General features: G+C 39.6%; 1 protein-coding gene across 1 annotated transcript; it reads left to right on the forward strand.

Annotated features, from left to right (window-relative positions):
• Positions 1–453: 453 nt before the first annotated feature.
• LOC132871976 (succinate receptor 1-like) lies at positions 454–3,379 on the forward strand. The gene is made up of 2 exons (XM_060906629.1): positions 454–471; positions 2,450–3,379. Exons 1-2 carry the CDS (start codon positions 454–456, stop codon positions 3,377–3,379), a joined length of 948 nt encoding a protein of 315 aa, XP_060762612.1.
• Positions 3,380–14,732: the final 11,353 nt, after the last annotated feature.

Here is a 14,732-nt window from a genome sequence, read left to right on the forward strand (position 1 = left end):
ACAGGGAATAAAGGGTGTGGCAAAAGGTAAACAGGACAAAAAACAAATGGCAAAAATAGTCTGGGCAAAATGAGAACAAACAACTTGACAAAAACATGAGACAGGCAAAGACAAAAACGCTAGCGCAAAAAATCCTAAACAAAAAAAAAAGACCCTTAGTGCAAGAAACCACGAATCAGAAATAACCCTTAGTGCATAAAACCATGAACAAGATAAAATCGCTAGAGAGAAAAACCATGAGAAGCAAGAGAGGCACAGAAACAGCTAGAGAAGCAAACAAGACATCTGAGTCTGACAAGGTCTGAGTCTGAGAAAGGTGTATTTATAAGCAGCGGTGAAAACCAGGAAGTGAATGCAGGTGAGAAGGAATTGCTGTCCCGGATCCGGATCGGCGATGGCGTGAGAGATCCGTAATCTCCGGAGTGGATGTCCTGGATGGAGCATGACAGTATCATGATCATGCCTAATACGGTATGTGACTGCATGGAACAACAAACATGGCTGCCTCCAGTCATTTATGCCGAGATTCAATCTTAACACTTTTAGTTTGTAATTTTTGATGAGGGATATAAATCAAATATACCATGCACTGAGAGGCACTAGGAATTATGGATTCTCTGAGGTACTATGACATAGTCCTATGCCAGTCACCACAAAAAATCCATAATTTCAACCGGAGCCTCTCAGTGCATGGTGTGTGTGTGTGTGTGTGTGTGTGTGTGTGTATATATATATATATATATATATATATATATATATATATATGTATGTATGTATGCATGCATGTGTGTGTACACATTTTAGGACAAAACGAATGTTAACAATTAAAGTGGTATAAACTACTTTCAAGGTTATTTGTGACATCTGAGACATTGAACTCATGATCAGTTCACTTCAGGTGTTTCTGCTTACACTGCATTACTGCTCTGATTGAGCACCAATAGTATGACTGGAGTACAAAACCTGCATCACACTGAGTCAACAGTGTTAACAAAACTCCAGTTACATCTCTGTAAAAGTTACAGAAATGACAATAAACAAAAAACAGGACTGAAATACAAACACAGAAGCAGAGAAAGAAAGAAGAAAAGCACCAAACTGATCATTGCATCAGATTGCATCAGTGAGTCATTGCATCAGATCTCTGGTTAGAAAAATAACAAATAAATACAGTGTACACTTTACACTTAATGATGATGTGCTAGAAGTGGGCGGTACAGTGATTTTTGCAATAAGGGACCCTGAAAAGCTGACTTCACACTCCCAAAGCCAACAGATCAAACAGCACAATGGTAAGAATGCTCCAAATATACATACTTTGTGTGTGTACTAGATAATGTATATGAATATGTATAATGGCTACCACCACTCATTATTCATAAGGTTACTCATAAGGTTATTATATTGCCATTAATTTATTTTCCCATCAAATAATCTCATATTTAGGAAGAAAATTGCAAACTGTGGTTAAGCACAAGCGCCTTACTACTTACCATAAGAGATTAAAGTTGTGTTTGTTCTTAAAAATGTAAGCCACATATAAATGATAAATAAATGTTGTGTTTATTACCTAATGCATTAGTTTGATTTTATATATATCTACCCTGAACATTAGTTGGTTACAATGTATTTTTAATACTTACCCTTTGCTTGAAGGGTGATTTTAAGTTTCATTGATAATTAAAGGTTCTTATCTTCCATAAAAGGATTCTACTTCAAGCCCTTTCTGATAGTGAAACATTCTGTTGTAGGCTTTGATAAAGAAGTTTTATGTTAAGGCTTTAAAGCCAATAGGCTTCATGCAAAGAAATATTGCATGCTTTAAATAAATCTCATTATTCTGATGAGAAATTCCCTGTGCGGCATTAACTCTTGCAAAGATATAATCTCAGTGTACAACCTCATACCACAGAGAATTTGGGCTCTATTTTCATGGCCATGGCACACATACAAAAACAAGGTCGTATTTTCATGAGCATCGACGCAGGTGTTATCATGGCGCAAATATAAACAGGGGTTGGGTTTCAGTGAATACATTACTAAAAGGTGTCCAATCCAGTTGGCCCCTTTTTTTTTTTAAAAATATCCAAGTGTGAGCTGTGCAACACAGTGAGGTTTTTATAATGACATAAAAAATGAATTGTCATTTATGTTTGCTCTTTTTACAGTCATAATAATCAAGTTTGTTGTATTTAGTTAGTATTTGGATCAAGTAGCCTATTTACATTGAAATGCAGATTACGTTAGATAATTTAAAAAACACATTCGTGAAGCACGTTATTTTATGACAACAAAAATAGCAAGTGAGTTAGGATTGCACCCCCCCAAAAAAACAAACAGACAAAAACAAAACAAAACAATGTTAAGTAGCAAATTATGCTTGTATTGGCATGAAAATAGAACCATTTGTGTGCATTAATTATATGTAAAATAATCTTATTGGCTGCAGGACAACTGTTCCAGTCTCGTCAGTCCACTGTTAGAGAAATATTACCTCTCTCCAATGTATGGCTCACTAGCTGCCTTTGGCTTCATCGGAAACCTGTTCGTGGTGTTAGGCTATACCTTTTGCCTCCCTGCTTGGAAATCCTCAAATGTGTACCTGTTTAACATGTCTGTGTCTGACCTCTTTTTCCTGTGCACTTTACCTGAACTGTCCTACAACTACGCTTACAACTTGAAGAGATTCAATGCTTCATTATGCGTTCTTAATCGCTACATCCTCCGTGTGAACATATTTGCCAGCATCATTTTCATGATGTGGGTAAGTGTGGACCGGTACTTGTTGCTGTGTCACCCACAGCGTGAACATGTCCTGTTGACTTTCAAGGCTGCAGTGTATATTTCCATTGCAAACTGGATCTGGGCGAGCATTCAAGTTTCTCCCCTTATCGCCTTCATTATCCAGGACTTAGAGAAAAATGGCTGGACAGTGTGTCGTGATTTTGGGAGCCTGGGACAGTTCAGAGTTACTCTGACCTACACCATAGTGGTCACCATAACTGGATATATAATGCCACTGTTGGCTTGGTTTATATCAACACAAAAGATGATTTCTCTACTCACAAAAAGAGAAGAGATGTGTGGGACATCCTTCCAAAGGCCAGTAAGAATCATGAGGATTGCAGCAGTTATGTTTCTGGTGCTCTACACCCCCATCCATGTAATGAGGATTGTGCGTCTTGTATCTCGGCGTCCTGAATTAAACTTGTCACAGTGCAGCAAAGATTATATCAATGCGTTTTACATTGTGACAAGGCCAATTGCATATTCTCACAGTGCCATCAACCCTGTGTTTTACTTTCTCATGACAGACAGCTTTAAAGAAGCACTGCAGGACAAATGGAAGAAGGTTAAAAGGATACTAATGAGTAAATAATAAGCAAATCTGACCTATCAAGCAATGATGGCACTGATAACAAGTGCCTTGGTTTCAAATCTTACTGTGGTGTATGTTTATATACAGAGGAGTGACAAATTAGACCCAAAGCCAAAATAAAGTGTCTTAGTAAAGTGCTTAAAACATTTTCAGTACGCCTTGGTATAGATTTTACGTTTCTAGAAATGTACTGGAGAGATAAACTCCATTCTTCCAAAAGATACTTACTTAATTGGTGTTTTGATGATGGTGGTAGCGAGACCCTCGAAGAGCACACTCCCCTCAGAACATAAATGTTTCATCATATGATAAAGGTGATCAGTCAGAAGAACTTTGTTAATTTGCAGTGATTCTTCCCTCCAAGGCAGACATATTCAAACTTACACTGTGACAGAAGGGGGTAGCATTTGCATCAGCATTTTATATCACTGTCCAATCAATAATGACCCTTTAAACTTTTTTTTTAAAATTGCTAGGTTTAAAACTTCATTGTAGGCCTGTTTAATGTTTTTGTTACCATGTTAAAAAGGATGAGGCAGGTCTGAAAGTTTTTTCTAACCTTCACCTCTCCAGTTTCAGTGAGCCTGTAACCTCAGAATCCCCATGTGAGCTTCTGCTGTTGTAGCCCATCTGCCCCAGGGTTCATGTGTTGTGGGTTCGTAATTGCTTTTCTGCAAACAACAGTTATAAAATATGGTCATTTGAATTGCTGCAGCCATCAGCTCAAACCAGTCTGCCCATTCTCCTCTGTTCCCTCTCATCAACAACGTGTTTCTGCATAACACTGGATGCTCACTCGATGTGATTTAGTTGTTGCACCAGTCTGTGCACACTCTAGAGACTGTTGTAAATGAAATTCCCAGGAGATCAGCAGTTTCTGAAACCTTCAAATCAGCCCATGTGGCGCTAACTACATTGACACAAACACACTGAGATCACATTTTTCCCTAGTTTGACATGTACATTAACTGAAGCTCTTGACCTGTAGCTGCAAGGATTGTGTTGCTGCAAGATGATTGGATGATTGCATGAATGGACAAGTGTAAGTGTGTTCCTATTAAAGTGACCAGTCAGTGTCTATATACATTTTACCTTGTCCCCCCAAAGTGGAGTCAGTCATAGCATATTTCTTGTGTGAAGATCCCTGAGCTATACGTCCAAGTTGATTTTTGGCCAAACTATTCCTTTGACATAACAGTGATATTAATTTATAGTTTACAGCTCAGGACACCAGTAATGAATATACATGTTTCTGATATTTTTAGAATGCTTTTTATCTTGTGATTATATTCACTATCTATAATTATATTATGTAACTTATTTTAAATAAATTCTGGTACTTTGTGAATTTTAATATTTTCCAAATATCCCACCAAAAATAGTCATGTAAAATAGTTATTTGCAGGCATATGACTTTAGGGGGAGCTATTTTTTCAGCAGTAAAATACTATTACTCCACTAGAATGCCTGTTGTTACTGAATAATTCTGAATAAAATGGGAGCTTCATGATCATTAGTGTGTTTTCCATAAAGTTATTGTATTTCTTTTGTTTTAGTTATTATTAAGCAGACAAATGTTAATAAGACTATGTAGACAGATAGATCACTTTATTAATCCCAGATGGAAATTCACAAATTATGACCGCATCAAAAAGGTAGTGTGAAAGCACGAGTATTCAGAATAATAAAAATAAACATTCAGGACAAAATTATAAAATATACACTACCGTTCAAAAGTTTGGGGTCAACCAGACAATTTTGTATTTTCCATGAAAAGTCACACTTTTATTTACCACCATAAGTTGTAAAATGAATAGAAAATATAGTCAAGACATTTTTCTGGCCATTTTGAGCATTTAATCGACCCCACAAATGTGATGCTCCAGAAACTCAATCTGCTCAAAGGAAGGTCAGTTTTATAGCTTCTCTAAAGAGCTAAACTGTTTTCAGCTGCGCTAACATGATTGTACAAGGGTTTTCTAATCATCCATTAGCCTTCTGAGGCAATGAGCAAACACATTGTACCATTAGAACACTGGAGTGATAGTTGCTGGAAATGGGCCTCTATACACCTATGGAGATATTGCACCAAAAACCAGACATTTGCAGCTAGAATAGTCATTTACCACATTAGCAATGTATAGAGTGTATTTCTCATCTCATTATCTCTAGCCGCTTTATCCTGTTCTACAGGGTCGCAGGCAAGCTGGAGCCTATCCCAGCTGACTACGGGCGAAAGGCGGGGTACACCCTGGACAAGTTGCCAGGTCATCACAGGGCTGACACATAGGTGGTGTTTACATTAGACCGTATCTGTCTCGTTTTCGTTGCGGATGCACTGTCTGTGCACATTAAAACGCCGGGAAACGACTCCACAGGTGGAACAACTTGAATCCGCCAGGGCCCACGTATTCAACCCAGTTCGTATCTGATCCGGTGCTGTGTAAACATTGAGGAACGAGGAAACGCTGTGCTGAGCTCTAGCTGACATCGTCACTGTGACATCCACCTTCCTGATTCGCTGGCGTTGGGATCACACACACAGCGGCTCAGTCCCGAATCACTGCCCGTGCGCTTCACCCGCGCGCTCTGTGAGCTGCGCAGGGCCGGAGTGCGCACCCTCCAGAGGGCACTCGCTGTTCAGGGCGGAGTGATTTGGAGCGCAGGAGGAAGCGCTGAGCCGCACTGAGGTTTATTTACACATTTCAACTTATTTACCTCCTTCAGGCGCTTAAACTCAGTGAAAACATGAACATCACAGCCAGGTGTGTTTATCTGCTGGAGAAGGTGTTCGCTTGCCATCCTTCCACTTGCAAGTGGTGAGTGACTTGCGCATGCCCGATATGCACTGGGATCATGTGACGTGCCGTCTAATTAGTCATGTGATTAGCGTATCCGTGTATTGGCGTTGCTGTGTGCACGCGAATCGTGTATTGGCATTGCTGTGTGCACGCAAATCGTTTTAAAAACGTTAATCTGATGATCTGCTGATACGGTCTAATGTAAACACCACCATAGACACCGACAACCATTCACACTCACATTCACACCTACGGTCAATTTAGAGTCACCAGTTAACCTAACCTGCATGTCTTTGGACTGTGGGGGAAACCGGAGCACCCGGAGGAAACCCACGCGGACACGGGGAGAACATGCAAACTCCACACAGAAAGGCCCTTGCCGGCCACGGGGCTCGAACCTGGACCTTTTTGCTGTGAGGCGACAGCGTTAACCACTACACCACCGTGCCACCCTAGAGTGTATTTCTGATTAGTTTAAAGTGATCTTCATTGAAAAGAACAGTGCTTTTCTTTCAAAAAATAAGGAAATTTCAAAGTGACCCCAAACTTTTGAACGGTAGTGTACCGTAATATTGGTGTAAATATAAGTGAGGGTCACCTTATATCAAGTATTTTGAGTAAATGTGAAAGTGTCAGTGCAATACTAAAACATTAACAGTATAAAAGTATAATGTGAATATTTTACCCTTTTGTTCCTTCCTTGTTGAGTTTGCAGTTCTATCTGTAATTGTTCTATATACACGAGAAAACATTTTCTATGAAATTCTCTCTTTTGGCCTTTTATGGCCACAATGTGAGGAACTGGCGCTAAAGCAGCTCATTCCAGTGCAGTCATTCCGGCCATTTATAATTCCTGAAGTGTGGAAGCAGAAGCTTTAATCATGGAACTGGTGGAGTATTGAAACAGGTCATTCTTGTCCTTGGAGTGTCTGTCATGAACCATAACACAGTAAAAATCTATTACATTTTACTTGCCACAGTGTAAGAAGTGATTTTGGAGAGTGGTAAATATAATCTATGCAAACCAGATAAAATTTACTTGATTATGGGTTGTTTTACAATCAGGGTACAAAGTTTGTGTCACAGGGGTTCAAAATTCAAATTGATTCAAACTGGTTCTTGTACCAGTTTTTAAGTGAAGGACAAGTTAAAGAACAGATAGGCATGTGTAATAGTTTGTATTATAACAAGATTAAGTGTAGCTTTAAGCAGGGCTGGGAGAAACAAATGAAGTGATTCTCGGAGAGGACTTTTTTTTGACAATTCAGAATCCACTACTTCCATAGTGCTTTTAAATATAAGGCTGTAAGCTTTGTGTTAGTTGTCTCTAATATTTATGTCCCAATATCTTGACCACATTTTAAGATGAAAATAATCATTTTAGATATCTCATCTCATTATCTCTAGCTGCTTTATCCTGTTCTACAGGGTCGCAGGCAAGCTGGAGCCTATCCCAGCTGACTACGGGCGAAAGGCGGGGTACACCCTGGACAAGTCGCCAGGTCATCACAGGGCCGACACATAGACACAGACAACCATTCACACTCACATTCACACCTACGGTCAATTTAGAGTCACCAGTTAACCTAACCTGCATGTCTTTGGACTGTGGGGGAAACCGGAGCACCCGGAGGAAACCCACGCGGACACGGGGAGAACATGCAAACTCCACACAGAAAGGCCCTTGCCGGCCCCGGGGCTCGAACCCAGGACCTTCTTGCTGTGAGGCGACAGCGCTAACCACTACACCACCGTGCCGCCCCCATTTTAGATATGTTATTTTATATTGAAAAATTAGCTGTCTCGGAGAGGACATTTTTTTGACACAATTACATACTCATTTGATCAAAATAGTCTGAAAACTTACTGGCATTCAACATTAAAACTTAACTATGTTTCCAATGATATGGAACCAAATATTTGTTATGGTATAAAGAATGATTTAAGTGCATCCCTTTTGGAGCTACCTGTAGTCAAAAAAGCACTTTTTCTAAATGACACGAGTAATTTTGCTAAATATGACATTGCCATACATTCACCAAAAATAACGTTATCACCAAATTTTTTTTGCATGGTAAATAGAGCTATCACAGGGCTACAATAAACAACCAAGTTTATTTAGTCAAGCCTTTTGATATTGAAGATAATAAGTGTTAAATGTGATTTTTAGCTTGCGTATCCTGATTGTAAAACAACCCTTATTGCAGTCAGCCAAGGAATTATAAAGTAATGGGTAAATTATACATATGCTACCTATTCGTTAACAGTAACAACCATTACATTGAAAAATACAGTAAAATATACCCCAAAGCCGTGAATCCTGTGCTCCAAATTGTGCGTGCGTCAGACCACGTGTTTGAGTGAGCGGGACAGGGAACTCTCAGACTGCCATCTTCCTCTCTCCGGCTGTTAGTTTAGTGAGTTATAAAACAGGTTCATTACTTGAAATGTTGTGTGAAGCTGTTGTACTGCACTTTATTTTGTGTTTTTTGATCATTTGGTGCATCATTGCTGCATATAAACAAGGCGGTTCAGTTATTTGTTGTATAAATGCACCTGAACTGCAGATTTGGTCAGTCCAGAAACAACATTTGAAGCTGTTAGTGAGTTATAAAACAGGTTCATTACTTGAAATGTTGTGTGAAGCTGTTGTACTGCACTTTATTCTGTGTTTTTGTTTTTTTTTGATGATTTTATGGATTAAAAACATTGAGATGATGAACCATCTGAAAGTCTTTTTTTTTTGGGGGGGGGGGGGGGGGGGTACATCTTACCTTCTCCAAATAAGTAATGGCTACTAAGTGATATTAATTACCTTTGATTAGTAATTATCAGGTATTACCTACTAGCAAACAAGAGATAATTTTACCCAATTTCAATGAGAAAGTAGCTGTTGAATAGATACATAAATATGAGGTAAATTTTACCCAATTTATTTAAGTATTTCATAGCTTTTTATTTCAGTTATTTTATACTCAATATATGGAATTACGGTAAATCTACCCCAAACAAGTCAATGCAAATTGTTACCTCAGATTTATTGGGTAAATTCTATAGGTTACTTTTTTCAGTGCATGCACACAGTAAACAGGAACTATAGTTTTTCCTTTGTCTGGAAATGTTAATTTGGTGAAATATATGAAAAGGATATAACAAATCAGTGACTGTATTAAACAGCCCCCCCCCCCCCCCCCCAACACCCGGGGGGGGGGGGGGGGGCTGTTTGGAGGACCCTTATGGAGCACTTGCATGTGACGTCACATCCGATCCAGATTGTAAACAGACGCCACCTTGTCGGTCAAACGCCATATTTCTACTTCTACTTCTGCTTCTACCTTTTCTTCTGGAAAACCCTACTATATACAATTCTACTACAACGTCAACTCCACTGAAAATCAATAAAACATAAGACGAGTGGAATCCTGTGTCCGAGTCCTTCCCTTTCAAGTGTGGGAAACCCATGATGCTCACATACACTTGACAGTAGGCTGCCACGGGACCCTGACAGGCGTGCAAAATGGATTGCTGCTATCAGGTATACCATATATACAGTAATAGTGATAGACTACTGATACTTGATCTAACATTGGTTTCCAGCAGAAAATGACGGTTTGTAGCGATTTCCATCGCATGCACAACATTCCGAATGAGATAGCGAGACCAGCGGGGTCTCAATACTTAAGTGACTTACCCGTCCAATGAGGATTGTTATTTTCTTGTTTACAAGATGCCACATCTGAGGGGGGCTGACAAATCCTGAATTTCTGTAAAGATAACTGTCCAGAGATTTATAAGCACGCAGTGCTTCACCACTGAACAGCGAGGGAAAGTTAATGAGGTAATTATACACATCTGGGTATTCCGCTGGCAGTTCAATATCCACTGACACGGTCGTGAAAACTACGTCCAGTAATCGATAAGGGTCACTAATCTGTAGGTCGTTTATTTTAGACATATATCTAGTTATCTGTTCATTAGAAAAATGAGCCGTGTAGTCCGTTGGTTGAAATTGATCCATTTTGTACACGAGTGCAGCAATATTCAGCTGCGTTTTTTACCGACAAGATGGCGGCTGTTTACATTCCGGTCACATGACTGCAAGAGGTCTATTTATCAATGTAAAAATAAATATGTAAAGCAATACAATATGTAAAGCAGTTGCACTAATTATAGACACAAAGAAACAGTTTATAATGTTTAAAAAATTTGTTTAAAATGTTTAAATTTGCACAGTGGTTTTATCCACTGCCTGCCTTAATTTGTGACTATAGAACAGCATGGGATTTTGTGAGTATGCCCATGGTGTCAGTAACAGTGTTGAGAGCGCAAGCTCGAAACAGCCTCCAAACACTTCAAACTACACTTCCCACGAATCACAGCACCCTCTTGCCCCTTTTCCACCAAAGCAGTTCCAGGGTTGGTTCGGGGCCAGTGCTTAGTTTGGAACCGGGTTTTCTGTTTCCACTGACAAAGAACTGGCTCTGGGGCCAGAAAAACCGGTTCCAGGCTAGCACCAACTCTTTGCTGGGCCAGAGGAAAGAACCGCTTACGTCAGCGGGGGGGCAGAGTTGTTAAGACCAACAACAATAACAAGACCGCGAAAGATCGCCATTTTTAAGCGACGAGAAGCAGCAGCTGTACAAACGCGAAGTCATCCATTATTATTATTGTTGTCGTTGTTGCTGCTGCTTCTTCCATGTTGTTTTTGCTTTGATATTCATGCCAAGGTTTATGTAAATGTAGCGCCGTAACTGACGTATACAGCGAAGTAATGATGTATACTGCGACGTAATGACGTGGCTCCGCTTAGCACCGCGAGCTATGGAAAAGCAAACTGGTTCTCAGCTGGCTTGCAAGTTGAACGAGTTGTGAACCAGCACCAGCACTGGCCCCGAACCAGCCCTGGAACTGATTTGGTGGAAAAGGGGTACTGTCCCCTGTCTATTAATTACATCTGTCACTCGTTTCCTTGTCAATCAGCTCAGATATTTAAACCCCTCACTCTCATTAGACGCAAAGTATTGTTCAGCGTTTTCTCTCCTTTTGTACTGAGCTGTTTAGAGTCTGCCTGACCTCTCATATTCTCTACCCTATTCTTGCTTTCCCCGACCTTGCCTTCTTGTCTTGCCTTCGATATCCTGTTTGCCGATCGACCAACCCTTGCCCGTTTCTCTGACCACGATTCTCATCTTCTGATTTGGCCTAGTCTACAGTTTGCTTCTCCCGCTCTCCCCTGCATCTACTATACATCCGTAAGTGACTGCACCCTGACACGTAGTGGCTGATGTTCAGTAAGTAATGTGGTAATGTTAGGTTCCAACAAAGGATGTATCAGTGAAATATTCATTTACTTTTACCAATGAAAAAAACAGTACAGTATTTGTAACCATTCATAAGCATTCTTTTCCCACTACTGAATTATATCCCAACCATGTATACCTCGCAATCTAGTTGCCAGCATGCAGCACACCGAATTTGAGCTACTGAGAGAAGTAATGGTTCTATCTTCTCAAAAGACACGACAGTACTAGCAGTCAAGCAAGTAATTACAGTTCACACTCACTTTATGATTATAATTGAAGGCAACAACTGTATAGTGCATCTTTAAGTTGTTTTACTTTGGGTGCTCGTTGATGTGTTTTGTGACATTCATAGAAAAATCAGATTAAACCTTTTGGGTGATTTTTATATGGATCATTCATTTTGAAGTCCTTATTTTGCTTTTATAACTGTACTATTTTTGAACTTTATATTTATTGTAAAACTATCATCATTTCTTTGAAAAAAAAAAACAAACACACTGCCAATCAGCATGCACAACACAAGCTTATTTAGGGCACAGCCTCTCATTCAGTGGTTGTCCACAAAAAACATTTTAAGAATACAGAACAACTTTTATTGAGGTCTACATAATGCATTGTGCACAAGCTGTGAAAAAGCTGTGAGGATCAACCTAATATTCTTATTCTATATTATTCATCATGTTACTGTCAATTTTGAATAGATACTTTATACCTCAATACCCATTTCAGATAGTCCTAAGGAATGTTTGAGATAATGAATGTATGTGTGGCTTTGAAAAAAAAAATTATTAGACATGTAGTAGTAATTACTGTGCAATTTATAATTATTAACTGTGTTTGCTACATCAGTACTTTTGACTTCCTGTTCAGGAAATGTGGTTGAGAAAATTTCATTTTTTATTGATTATTTTCTCTGGCAAACTGAAATGGAATTTTAATGATTCAATAACTCCCTTACAAATAGATCCATATTATGAGTCTGATAGCCCCATGATACAGAAGGCTTCACTGAATGCACTCTCTCCACTCTGCTGTCACATCTCAAGGCCATGAACAACAACTCTGGTAGATATCCACAGCCATGGAAGAGATCATCCAGGTTTGAGAGGGAAACAGATTATGCCTAATTCTATATCCGGGAACCCACATGAGGATTAGGATTACTTCTACTAACCTGAAATTGTACTGCATATCACTTTGGCTAAGAAATGCACTATATGGCCAAAGGTATGTGGACACCTGAAGAATCACATGCATGCATGTTTATTGAACATCCCATGTAGCTGTGGGGATTTGCCATTCAGCCAAAATAGCATTCGTGACATTGGGTAGTAATATTGTGCAGAAAGGCCTACTGTGCAGCCAGTGTTCCAATTCATCCCAAAAAGTGATCAGTCGAGGTCAGGGCATTGTGACTCAGGCCACTCATATTCAACCACACCAACCTTGGCAAACCATGACTTTATAAACTGTTTTGTGAAGAAGGGTATTGTCATGCTGAAACAGGTTTGGGCTAGGCATCTTGGTTCCAGTGAAGGGAATTATTAATGCTACAGTATACAAAATATTCTACACACTTCCTTGTAGACCTTTGCAGCAACAGTTTGGGGAAGGCCCACATATGGGTGTAAAGGTCAGGTATCCAAATTCACATACACGTGTGTGTGTGTGTGTATAAAATGATGATTCCCTGGGGAAAATATTAAAGATTTTAATGCAAAGTGCCATCCTGTTTGTTCACCAAGTGCTTACCTTGCTAACTGGAAAAGTGCTCATTTAGGCCATTACTACCTTTGACCTTCTAACATTCAACCAAACATATGCTGACTTTGAAGAATAATTCTGAGAAGTCTTTGACCACCCAGAATGCACAAAAGACTTCCATCATTAAAGTAGCGTAAACAAGCCACTGCAGATCATGTGCTAGCATTTTGCACTCTGGCTGCAAAAAGAGGATGGAATGAGACAGCATTGTAGATGATGGTCAGACAAGGCCTCAGTGACACTTCATTGCGAGCTGGCATGTTGAGATGACTCACTTTCAGTCAGTTCATCCAGCTAATTATTCCCAATAATAATCTGCTCAGGACCCATAAACCTTGTCAGGATCACAGCACCAGCTCCAGAGCACCAATCGTCATACATGATGTAGGACCCATGGTAACCCTTTCCAGCAAAGAAAATGAGCCTTGTAAGAAATTCCACCTTTGTCTCTTCTGTAGGAGCAAAAGGTACATTTGAGCAGCTTATACTCTGAGGCCCAAAAACAATGAATGCAACCAGGTGAATCATCTTCTTAAACCAGTGATTGAAACACATTACTCTGCCCTTAAAGCTCTCATGTTTGGAGGCCCATGTCTTTCCATCACTAGAAAAGAAAGCACAATTCACTAGGGCAGCTGGTAATTTAATAGATGAAACATTGGCTCAATTGTTATATAACCCTCTTGTCCCTCTCAAAGTCTCCTTAACTCTCATGGCCCTCGATGAAACTTGTTTAGGAGGTAGAAATGTTTCTAAATGCAATGTGCCCCTTTATATGCACACAGGCATATTACATTTTTAACCTCTCTCATATGATAAGAGAATTTCCCAATAACCCCATTTAGGTTGACCTTGGTTATCTTATCATGACTAGTAAATATCCTGGACACAAGGTGAGTAATGCTGGCCTAACACCAAATGAGCTTTCAAGCCAGTTCACTGCTGCAGACATATTTCCAATGTCAGTGTAGCCTGGTGAATCTGTGGGAATAGACGATTTTTTTTTTTTGGGGGGGGGGTGAATGTCACTAATTGGGATGGGAGCAAGCATTTATTCAGCCAGCTAGGGTCCTAGGAACAAGCATATGTGTAGGCATGCAAGGTCCTGAGAGCAGTCTCATCCCACTGCCGTTGAGTTAGCATGGGTATGTGTGTAGCAGTGGCCTTGGGGCCTAGGTTTTCAGCAGTAGCTGTAAAGTGTTGTAGCACTAGTATGGGAGTTTTAATTTATTTACTGTGATTAAGTACACAGAGGATATTACACAGTTGCGTGAAGATATGAAGTTTATCTTTGAGTGGTGAACATAATCACGAGTGAGTGAAGCGAATGAGTGAAAATATTTAACACAAAAAGATAAACTTCATTCATGCCACCGTGTAATGTTCTTTATATTATATGGACACAGCCACAAAAAATATACGCAAGTTAATTTAAAAAAAAAAATTCGAACCGGTTTGCGATTTTGACAATGCACATCGAGTCTT

This window comes from Neoarius graeffei, chromosome 23 (assembly GCF_027579695.1).
Source record: "Neoarius graeffei isolate fNeoGra1 chromosome 23, fNeoGra1.pri, whole genome shotgun sequence".
NCBI lineage: Eukaryota > Metazoa > Chordata > Actinopteri > Siluriformes > Ariidae > Neoarius > Neoarius graeffei.